We start from the raw sequence: 12,435 nt of genomic DNA, 5'->3' as shown, positions 1-12,435 counted from the left end.
AATTATTTTACCTCTTCAGGACTCTCTTCCAGCTGTTGTCATTGGTTCAGTCATTCACTTGTAAGATATGTATTATTAAAGTTGAAGTATTACTTTTTTATGTTGTGAATATTTGTTTATTTTTCTCCCAATTATATGACAAACAACACACACATACATGTATATACATGCATTTATATATATATATATTTTAGAATGTAATATATAAAACATGCACTTGTTTTTGTTAGTTTTTTTTGCACATGGTTTTTTGTGTTCATTAAACACAAGACACTGTGTGATGTTAGTTTGCAGTATTTCAGAAAAATGTTTTTGTGTCTTCCAACAGATGTTTTCTCCACCTGTAAACAGTGGGAAAAACAGGCCAACCACTCTTGGAAGCAGCCAGTTCACCACATCAGGTAGGACTTCCTGTGGAAATCCTTTAATGAAAGATTGTCTTCCTCTCACACTGTCCAGTCACCTCCTCTTGATTCTCAATGAAGTCTTGTTGCTGTTGATTATAGTCATGAATTCCAACTCAAGTTGTTTTTGATTTCGTTTTTTGTCTTGATTAATAAGGAGTGTGTAGAGAAGGGATCAGTAATGCCAGTAATGGCCTTTGAAATCAGATACATCCGCTGTTTTAATTATACTGAAATGAAAGGCACCACTGTTGTCAACTTGTCAGGGCTGGTAGTTTAATTTTTTACATGCATGCATACTTTACATACATCATTGCTTTTCTTAGATTTCACATTAAAGTTGTACTTTGATAGAGTTCCTGTTTATATATGAATCCTGTCATAGGTGACTACACGTTGCTGTAAAGATCATCCATTGTCTAATGTGCCGTAGAAGAAGGAAACAATCAAGCATTATTCTATCTCAATGCTTGTTTTATATAAAGCAACAAAACAGAGCCCTTGTTACACTCATCTGTTATCTAGAGGACACTTTTAGTGGATTACTGAATAGCAGCAGAGCCGAGACTGCAAGACGCTTTTGTAAACCTCTTCAGAATGTTTTGTAAAATAACCTGACTTTGTTGGCTCACATCAGCCAGAATCTAACAATAATAAATGAAAAGTTTACACACATGTGATCTTGTAATCAGTCTTTGGCTTTGATGTGCTATGATTAAATGTGATAAATACATCTCTTGTTTGTTTGTTGCTCCTCACACAACTTACTCAAAACAGCAGTGTTTCAGAGACGGTTTGGAAACGCTGTGGGGCGTTATTTCCAGCACCAGCAGAGATTTGTGTGTGCGGAGCATCAAGATAGTAGAGAGAAGCCATTTTGCTATATACATCTATGCTAGATAATTCAATATAGCTTGGCATTCCTGATTATCAGGTGACCTAGATCAGGTGAAATATCTGATTCCCAAACGACCAGCAGGAGCAGAGTCCTGTTTTAGAATAAAGAATTTAAAATAGTGCCGTCAAATGATTAATCGGATAGCATACAAAATAAAAGTTTTTGTTTGCATAATATATGTGTGTGTTTTTATGTATATATTAGGGTGGGGCTGATAGATGATGCCATCATCCATCGCCGATGGCTGATAGACATCATGATGTTGAGCCGGCATCGTGATCCCCCCCCCCCTCCATACCCCCTGCAATCCGCCGCATCCCAATACCGTGTTCGGAAAGAAAATGACGGAACCCCTAAAGGGAATAAATACGAGATGGGAGGAAAATCTATATTTCAATACTTTCTCTCGCAGTTATATCATTGGGTAATTATACTGTATATAAAATTGCGGGCATGAGGGAACCTCTATTATGCCTGGCATTGAACTGCTTTCGAATGAATGATCGCTTTTTAGTTTCACTTTCACTTTCGAGATTTGTGATCGCACGTACTCTGTTTATACTATGGCCTCAGAGCGGCAGTACTTACCACACATTTGACAAGATTAGATGTTTGTCAGTGGTGCTCAGGATCTGCAAATCATTCACCATCATCCTCAGAATTTTCTGAAATATATACATGCATATGTGTGTATTTATATATATATAATAAATATACACAGCACACATACATATTTTGCAAACTAAAACTTTTATTTTGGATTCGATTAATCGTGATTAATTGTTTGACAGCACTAATTTAAAGTAATATTTAAAGTTCATTACAGCATTTATGGCATAATGTTGATTAGCACAAAAATTAATTTCACTTGTCTCTCCTTTTCTTTAAAAAAAAAAAAGCTGGGTTACAGTGAGGCATTTACAATGGAAGTGAATGGGGCCATTTTGAAAGTGTTAAAATAGCATAAGCAACAAATTGTGAACAATATGTGTGTTAACATGATTTTAGTGTCACCATTTCTATCCAATTTTACAACTTTGTTGCTATGACAACACAACTAAAACCTGAAACGACCGTAAAAATGATTAAAACAACTGTACAGTCTTAACAGAAGAATCCTCAAAAAAAAAACTTCTATTGTCAGTGCCTCACTATAACCTTGATGTTTGCTTTCTTAGACAACATTGAAAATAACATCAAATGGGGGACTTTAATTTTTAATTAATTTATTTTTTTAAATGGAAATCAACTTGGTACTCCAAATAATGTTGATTAAGCTTAACTTGTATTGAACCTGCAATATTCCCTTAAAATATCCATATGTGTATTAGGAGGTTATGATGGTGTAAATGTGCACTAAGGGTTTGGTCATGTTTCTTGCTAATCTGTCAGACATTTGTAAAGAGCAGCCCTTGTGTGGGAATGCTGTGATATGCCCTCTGTTTCATCCACAGCTCGGCGAGGCATGTATCACCTGTCTGATAACAAAATTCTCTTTTGTTGTCTCCAATACTGTTATTTCTCATGTCGTAGCCGCTGTGTTATACAGGCATGAGGTATTGTGCAAAGATAAATGTCCTTTGCTTTTTCTTAAAAAAAAAGCTGTTGAAACGGACCCACCAAGAAGCATTTAAAACAATAGTGGAATAGTGCCATCTGAGGATATTTCTGCAAACACAACTCTTCCTCTGCTAGACCCCACCTAGTGCCTTTTCATGTGAGGCAACAGTTCAGTTAATTGCATGTCAGATCAGGTCATAAATTGAATGAAAGTGTCACAAATGCATGCACTGCTGTTCAAAAGTTTGGGGTCAGTAAGTTTTTAAGAAATTCATCCTTTTATTCTGTTTATTTTCATTAGATTGATCAATAGTGACAATAAAGACATTTATACTGTTACAAATTGATTGATTTCTGTTTCAAATGAATGCTGTTATTTTTTTTTTACTATTTCTTGGGGGAAAAAATTGCCACGGTTTCTACAAAAATATTAGTGATAATAGGAAATGTTTGAGCAGCAAAATCTAAATTAAGCTTTGCTCTCATAGGAATAAATTACATTTTAAAATATGTTAAAATAGAAAAAAAATACTTGGAATTATTTTTGATTAAATATTACGCTTGGTGAGTAATAAGAGACTTTTTTCAAAAACATTTAAAAATTTTACCAACTCCAAATTTTTGAACGGTAGTGTATGTATTATCTGTTACAAAATTTAAATATGTAAATTCCTTGTTGAAGTCTGAATTCACTACTTCTTGATGATTAAAGTTGTTGATTAAAATCAGAGAAAATTCTGGATATGTTTATTTATGTATTAGATTCCCTGACTCTTTTTTTTTTTTTCTTGCTTTGTCAACAAAGCTGTCTGTAGTGTGGCTTCGCTCTGAGCTTTTGAACTTGTACCTGAAGTCATCCTCAGAGAGTGAGCTGCAAGTAAACCTCAGACATCACTGTCCTTATTGTCTGTGGATTAGAAAAAGGCTTTATCTACTGATTAATAATTAATGAGAGGGGAAGAATCTGTATGATTAGTATTCAGAGTTTTATATCCTCTCTGTAAAAAGTCTCTGAACTCTGAAAAAAAGCCTCAAATATTAAGATAATTTCAGGCAAGGAAAATAAAACTGCCCTGCTGTATAATGAAGATATTAAAGGTGACAAAACCTCACTTGAGCACAGCTTATCATCAAAGGCTTCTCAGCGGATTTGTGAGTTTTGTTTAAAACAATGACGGAGTCGCTCCCATTTAAGCATGCGTTTGTTTCAGAATGGATTATTATTTCAAAACCGCTCCACGTCTATAACCACCAAACTGGCTTTCAGTATTTTTGGGTAAAGAAATGAACCTGTTATGTTTCTGAACTCCGGAAGCCATTGTCTCCTGAGACTCCCTCAGCCAGCTTCTCTTTCTGATGTTTCTATATTCATATCTTTTTTTTTTTATATATTTATTTTAATCCACCCTTGCGTTTTGAGAAACATTCAGTCTTAAAACCAAGCTTGCTATATTTAACTTGCAGAGTTTTACATGATTTTGTACATTTTTCTGACATGATGCAAAATTTTTCATATATATATATATATATATATATATATATATATAATTACACACACATATATAACTTGAAACTTGAATATATATATATATATATATATATATATATATATATATATAAATAATTACACACACATATATATATATAACTTGTTGGAAAATATGCTATTATTTTGTGGTTTTCAAAATAGTGAACGACCCCTTCTCTGTGGCAGGAGGCTGTTTATTTTTAGCTAACCTGCTGCTTGCTCTGTGAACCATTGGGCCACGTTGCGCATGTGATGCCGTCAGAGCAGAGGCTTCCTCTGGCAGGCTGGTGCCGCCACGGCAGGAAGAATTCTGGGAGGGTTTTTTGGACATCTCATGTATGTATCTCAGGTCACCTCATGGCTTGGTTATGGAAGATCATGCTGTTGCCATAGCGATCAAGGCCCTTTGAAGGCAGGTTACTTGGCACGGCATGTGCATCTTTTCCAGCGTTTCAGCAAATCTCCCCCCAACAGCGGATTTGTTGGCGTTTTTGGTGATTGATTTGGATTTTAGAGGGAAAAAAACAACAACTTTGATGTGAGTTCAAAGAATGGAAATTAAACTAGGGCATATTTAGATTATGGTTATTCTTTCAATATATTTGAGAAAGCTGAGTTTATTCTGGCTGTGATGAATAAATAAGTGTCTTGTGGAGGACAGCTGTGTTTGAAACAAAAAAGAGATGTTGTAAACTTTCACATCTGTTGTGGAGCAGTTTGCTGGATGTCTCAGGTGTGTCATTGGAAGTTACAACAAAATAATGACAACAGGAAAATAATGCATTGTATTTCTAGAAGTCGGTTTCTTTTGTGCTTTGTGGCGAGTAAACAATGAGATTTTATTAAGATTTTTAAGTGCCCGCAAGGTTTCCAGTTTACCAGGAAGCAATAGTAAGTTCTGTTTAAAATCCTCTGCGCTTTTTAACTAACCTTAATAAATGCCTGGAAAACCAGCCAAGGTATATTTTTGCAGTTCTTCCTTTTATTTTTTGATTGAAATCCTTTGTTGGGGGTGTACTGGATCCCAGCAGCCTCCAATTCTCTTTTAAAATTTGACCTCAAACTGAAGCATTGGCAGAGTGTCATTCTGAATAACACCATGTACGTCACACTCACACTTGGAAAGGTTCTCAAATACCTTTCTGAAGGATGCACATCTTTAATGTTTTTTTTAAAAAGTATAGCATATTTCTTACAGTGGTTCTCTGTACAATTAAACATTTGAAAATAATCTGTAACAATTTTGTGACCATATGTTTTGTGTCTAATGTTCTTGTTAGTATTGTATAAATAATGCCCATGAATAAAATCTTGGGAATTCTGTATTTTCTTTGTATAATTTGAATTTAATTAATTATTAATAAATCTATGTAATAATACATTAAAACAGCATTGATTTAAAAAAATGTCAGAAAATGAAGAAAGAAACACATCATACAAAACAAGTTGCAGATCTATTACTCTACATTTACAAAAAATAAAACTTTAATTTAAATTGAGAATGGACATTGACAATTAACAAAGCCAGTTAAGGCTGCTCCCTTTATAATCACCAAAGCTGTCAATCACCTTAGTTCAGTGTGAGCTCACTAATTGGGTTCTACACTCTTGCAAAACTTCTGTTAAAATCAATGAAGCTTGCTACACTGCATAATCAACCATATATTTATGTTGTGTTTATACTTTGTTGCCATTGTAATAAGGGTATAAGTGTCCAGAAATCAGTTAGTGAGCTCATGCAAAACAAAAACCCTAGTTTTGACAGGTATTAGGCATGTTCTGAATAACTTAAATACATCTGATCGGCTGTGTTCTCAACAAGTGCTCAACAAGTTGTAAATAAACACTTTTCACGGGGTACCAAATTGACTTGGCACTACAAGTACTACAGAAAGTTACATTTTTGAAATGTTAGTACTTTGTGCTGAAGTACCAGTACTTTTGACCACTCTAGTAGTATACAAAGCAAAGCTTGTTTCCTGTTGCTACAAATTTTATGGAATCATTCAGGGATTATAATGCCTTTCTGATATTCCTTCTTCGAAGTGCAAAATTTCAAGCCAGTAGAACCACAGCCAGCTTAGTTTGGGGATGGGGAGTTTTTGGAGAAAAACAACTTCCTTGGTATCTATGTGTGGTGCTGCACTTTATGTGGTGGTCACAACAGCAGACAGGGAGTTGGAGGGAATTGCTGAAACACGTTTGACGATTTGTGTTTTTCCTGTTTGCAAGTGAGTGGAGAATGCGTGTTGACAGTCATAGCTATATCCACCAGGGCTCACGCTAATGTCACCGCTCTAGAAGCCGTTGAGCTGACGGTGAGAGTCTTAGCAGAAGATGTCTTTATCCGCACCCTTCTTTTCTTCGTTCATCATCTTCGACAGTTGCAGCAAACTCATAATAGCCTATTTGTGTTGTTAGCAAATTAAAAGGCTTGCATTTCAACAACTGTTATAGTCAGCAAGAGGCCAGGTTGTGAGATTCTGAACTGCTGTTTTATTTGGGCAGTGATGAGTAACTGTGAAAGGGGGTTTTGATATTGAGGGGGAAATCCCTGGAGTTATTAATCCCTGTCAGAGCTGAAGGCCTGTGGGCGGAGCCACATCATCCTTTCTTTATGAGAGATCAACTTTCCATCACATTCCAATTTCATTACATATCTGACCCAAGTCCTACTGTATGTGGAAACAAGATTAGGGCACTGCGAGCTTAAACCGTACCTCAGAATTCAATTTTAAAGTATTCGCCCAGGACTCACTCACGGAGGCACCTGAAATATTTTGCAGGTGCATCCATAATGTCTCCCTACATGCCCATCAGTACTAATCAAAACAGCACTTATTTCAGAATCGTGATGCTGAATTGTTGTTACACTCAGAATCGTTTTGTTTCTTTTCATTATTTGTCACACTTTCACTTATAGAGTCTACATCTAGTATATATATTTTTTTGTTGAAAATTAAAATTTGCTGTAAAATAATTGAAATGTACTTTATGATTTGGATAAATGTAATCAGATCTGAATAACTATATGTAGCAACCATAACAAATAATACTGAGTACCCAGTGAGTTAAGGTAACTTTTTTATCATTAAAAAAAAAAAAAACAATGTTTATGACTAATGTGAACTTATTTTATTTGAATCCACAAAAAAAAAAAAACAAGAAACATAGGCCTATTTTGAAGATAACAGGCTAACAGAGCTCCCAATATATTAATCCTGTGCAAAAACACAAACATCAATTAATTTCAACATTAAGGGCCCTATTTTAACGATCTAAGTGCATGGTCTAAAGCGCATGGCGCAAGTGCACTCAGGGCGTGTCCAAATCCACTTTTGCTCGTAGATTTTCCGACTAGTCGGACATTTTCCGACTAGGAAGCTTATATCTACGATAATTCCAATAGCACGTGAATGCAACAGCAGCATTAATGAGTAATGGGTGTTTTTTGGGTGTAACGTGCAATAAACCAATCAGAGTCTCATCTCTCATTCCCTTTAAGAGCGAGTTGCGCTCGCGCCACGGCGGATTCTCTATTTAAAAGGTGGAATTTTAAGGCGCACGGACTGAACGCGTCTCCAGAGAGCAAAAAGATCTGCTCATACCCGAGCAAATAGGTAGGCTAATTCTGATACACGCAATGACTATCCATTATGACATTTTTATATTTATGTAGCCTACACAATAATATTCTTTTACACTGTAATCCTTTAATTTTTAATATTTGGCATGTTTGTGTGCTGCTGCACGTCTCTTTGTGTAATAAGCAAAGTGATTGCGCGTTGTGGACCCGCCCAGATGCGCATTTTCTACTAACGCGCTCTTTAAATAACAAATAAAATATTGCGCCATTGACTTTAGACTTTAGACCAGGTTTGAGTTGGTCTATGGTGCAGTCTGTTTTCAGTTCCTCAAAATAGCAACGCACCAACAATGCGCCTGTACACACCTCTTTTTTAGACCAGCACGCCCATGGGCGCACAAATGGAGAGGAGCATCTTGTGTTGTGCAGCGAGCCCTACTTGCAAATGGGCGCAAATGCATTTGCTATTTAAACAACGCGGTGCAGGATGGGAAAATGAGAACTGCGTCGGGCCGAAACTAGCAAAAACACTTGCGCCATGTGCGCCAGGTGTATGATAGGGCTCTTAATCTCCTGAAAAAGTCCATAGCAAAGCATGCTGGAAAAGCACCTACATTAATTGTGTCCCACTTCAATTTTTCACGTGCATTAAGTGTCCCACTTCAATTTCTTCGGTTGTTTTTAGAGATGAAGAATACCCATATGGAATGAGTAATAATTGTAGTTCTTAAAATTGACCGGTATAATTTCTCTATTCTAAAATATTTAGATGAAATGTAACAAAACTATTACTGTAAGTATATCTTAAAAAATTATTTTGCTAGTCAAATGCTAATTTTGTCTAATGAAATAAATTTAAATATTAGATGTAAATTTTAGAATTAACTGTTGGGTGTTTTGATGTTTATTTTGGCATGTATAAAGCAGTATAGATTTTTATTATTGTATTATTTAAAAAGCCACTGAATTACTTTTTGAAAATTGTACGCTCAAGTGTGCTTTTTTACATTTTGTGTGTACAGTTTTTGTTTTTTTAACTCCTGTTCTGAGGGTCATCTTGGTCTGATGCTCCAACAGCCTGTAGCCGTTCACACTCCGCCTGGCCCGGTGTGCACCAGCAGGACTGCTTCAGAGAGTGAGCAGACTTCGACGGGGAATAAGAGAGCAGATATTTGGCATGAGTGGGTGCATAATGACCTTTTTGATCTCTCAGTGTCCCTGTGGTTTTCTGAGCTCTCTGAGGAGATGGCACAGTGCTGAGTGTATGAACTGGCCCATTTGGTCCACTCAGCATGATCCACAGGGATTGAAGTTATGTGTCCTCTTTGAACAAAAAAAAAATATCCTTATTAAAAATGAGAAAGTATCAGATATTTTTTCCTTTGAATTTCAGACCCAATGGTTGTGAAGCTTGTGCAGGTAATGCAGGTTCTAGTTTAGCCTGTGAACTGTCAGTTTAAATCTATTCTATTTTAGAATTTTGTGTTAATATTATTATTTATATAAGGTGTATTTTGTTTGATTATAATTTTTTATTATAAAACCATTTTTTTAACACTTTTTTTATTTTAATTAAAATGAATAAAAGAAAGTCATAAGTTTTTATTTTGGGGTGAACTATACCTTTAAAATGTGCTAGTATTTATTACTGTCCACACCATTATTCAGAAGCATTTTATCAGCCACTGAAATAATTTACAAGTGTCTTCTGCATCGCTGTCGTTCAGAGTGTAGGAGGATTATGTTGTGTTCAAGGCTACTCCTCATCTTCTCTGTTCATTAAACATCACTTCTCCACCCCTCGCATGTTCACTGAAAAACTTGCACCACTGAGCGATAAGAGCCGGGTTCGAGCGGTTCGGCCGGGCCCAGCTCTGCTGCGCAGGTGGTTAAGTGGGCCAGAATAAGATGCTCCTTCACGCTGACTCGCACTCAGCCAATAAACACGTAGTTCGTCATGTAAAGAACATAGCGCCGTTGATGGGGTCACCAATATACACTCCAAACTCACTGCGTGTGATGGGCAGAGTCAGAGAGCGAGTGCCGGGCTGTACGTGACCTGTGCCCTGATGCTTCTATCAGGATTTCCATTTTAGATACACAAAACGCTGATGGTGAGAAACACATAGTGCGGGTCCTAATCCTCTGTAGTAGCCAGCTCAACCTCTCTCTATGTATAGATTTAGTCGCGAACGCATTTGCACTTAACGTGGCTTGGTATTTTTAGGACTGGAGTCTGAAATGATTTTTTTCCCTCTTCTCTATCCTACTGTGCAAAATACCAATCAAATTGAAGTTCAATCTCTTCTCTTGAAAAAGACTTGAGGATTAGTGTGTACCACTGATTTGTTCCTCGTTTTTTAATTTGTCTTTTGAAGGATTTGGAGTAATAAATTAAAGATGATGTACTCCGGCTAAAGCTTTTGCAAAGCTCTCCGATTTGCATTGTGGAGCCTTGCGCTTGTTTGTAACCATGGTAATTACTGTGATGACATTGTTTTCATTTAATGTATGGAAATTGTCACATTTACAAGTCCTAGTGTCAAATTGAATGAACTGTAATAATATTATTCTGTTTGTGGATTTCTGCTTTAGCCTTATTTCGCTCAGTAGCTCGAAACCGATGCTTGATTCGGCTTCCAGAGCCATAGCTTCCAGTCATAATGATGATAAATGCTCCGTGTGTTCGTGGTTGTCGGGGAAAGATTGTGATAGTGGGCCGAAGCGCTCTTGGCAGCACCGAGACACTTCTCTTTACCTTGCGATTAAGTCTCAGTGTGTTTTCCCCCGCACAGGGCCAGAGAGAGTTAATCGATAGAAAGCTAGCATGTGTTATGTAGCCCGTGTCATTTTGGCTCGGTTCTCCCAGTGACAGATGGGATCTCTGAGGGCAGCGGTCATAAGCTCCTATTGGCTATCAATCAGTTTATTACATCATTAATATCGCTCTGTCGTTTCCTTTTATTCCTCCTCATGGGCGGATAAGTGTTTTTCTTTATGTCGGAGTACCCTTGACTCTGTTCTGACGTGAAGAAGGATGACCAGGGATGCTGGTTTTCTTGTGGAGGACAGGAGAGGTATGAGGCCGTGCTTCTGGCTTGGCAGTGCTGTCTGTTCGGCTTGGCTGCCGTGAGCTCCCCTGCCCTTCCAGCCCTAGCAGGACCCTCTGCTCCTCCAGCGGACCCCTTGAGAGAATGACGTCTGAGTGCCCTTCTGTGACGGCTTACCCCGATCCATGGTGCGAGAATAAGGGTTTTACTTATTTGCTTTAATTATCGCCATTACTGAGCATATTCCTCAAACCAAGCTCACTGGAAAAATGCAAGTCTGGGGATGTTTCTGCAAAACGATATTGCATCGCTTCTCGCATGTTTCGTGACACATTCAAAGTGAAATCAGTGGCACTGAAAGAGCTTTCAGTTTTAGTCAAACTTAAATCGAATGTACCCAAATGCAGTGCTGTACCAGGTGAGCTACTGAGCAAGTTTACTATCAGAAAAGCCATACGTATGGAGCTGTATTAGTTTACAAATTTTACACTGTGGTAAAAGTGTTTTGATGTCATAACATATCATTGTGCAAGGAACTGCCCCAAAAATAAGTTTTTATTAACTTATAATCTGCCCTCATAATCATGATTTCTGTAAAACATTAAACTTGTTTTACTGCCACTAGTTTTAAAGGGATTGTTCAACCAAAAATGAAAACTCTGTCACTAATTCCTCACCCTCATGTCGTTCCAAACCTGTAAGACCTTTGTTCATCTTCAGACACAAATTAAGATATTTTTGATGAAATCCGAGAGCTTTCTGACCCTGCATAGACAGCAACCATCACAATCAAGGCCCAGAAAGGTAGATTTGTCCATATGACATCAGTGGTTCAACCGTAATTTAATGAAGCTACGAGAATACTTTTTGTGTGCAAAGAAAAAAAAAACTTTATAATTTCAGCTGGAAATATAGGCCTATGTCCTCAGAAGCAGCTTCCTTTAGGTGTCAGAGCACAAACCTGCATTTGCTGCATTCGTAGAGTATGTTTGCTGGTAATATTCACGTGCCATTGCATATCTCTACATAATTCATTCATATTCACGGTGTCGTTCTTGCATCTGATGGAAAAGAGGCTGAGAGTTGCCGAGGGGAAGGATCGAGTTTGTTTGCTTTTTCTCAGGCCCGGCTGATGAGCGATGCGATATCAGTGTTAGAACAGTCATAAGATAGGGCTCTGATTAAACCCTGCTAATGAGCAGCTCAATAAAAATAAATCTTCCTGATGCAATAAACACCGCCTTGATTGCAAGCACCCGGGGGTGTGACAGCGTAATCCTTTTGTGCACAGCGTGTTAGATGCATCCAGCGCATGCTTGAGAATCAGCAGTAATCATAGGCACGTCTCGTCTGATAAAATAGCGCTTTACATACGGTCCTGTCTTTTTCCCTCTCACATTCCCTTTTTA

At 37.3% G+C, this 12,435-nt stretch overlaps 1 protein-coding gene across 7 annotated transcripts in view; it reads left to right on the top strand.

Annotated features, from left to right (window-relative positions):
• tcf12 (transcription factor 12) overlaps positions 1-12,435 on the top strand; it is a 110,889-nt gene that overhangs the window by 1,278 nt on the left and 97,176 nt on the right. For 6 of the 7 annotated variants that reach the window (XM_058780952.1, XM_058780951.1, XM_058780954.1 and 3 more), the window contains one exon: positions 329-401. In XM_058780952.1, the coding sequence (XP_058636935.1) occupies positions 329-401 (73 nt within the window). Of the gene's footprint in view, positions 1-328; positions 402-7,474; positions 8,011-12,435 lie in introns of those variants that run through there. The other variant, XM_058780956.1, reaches the window with a different exon arrangement.

Source organism: Onychostoma macrolepis, chromosome 07, assembly GCF_012432095.1.
Source record: "Onychostoma macrolepis isolate SWU-2019 chromosome 07, ASM1243209v1, whole genome shotgun sequence".
Taxonomy (NCBI): domain Eukaryota; kingdom Metazoa; phylum Chordata; class Actinopteri; order Cypriniformes; family Cyprinidae; genus Onychostoma; species Onychostoma macrolepis.
Note: the sequence above shows the minus strand (reverse complement) of the source record. Positions and strands in the feature narration are given on the sequence as shown.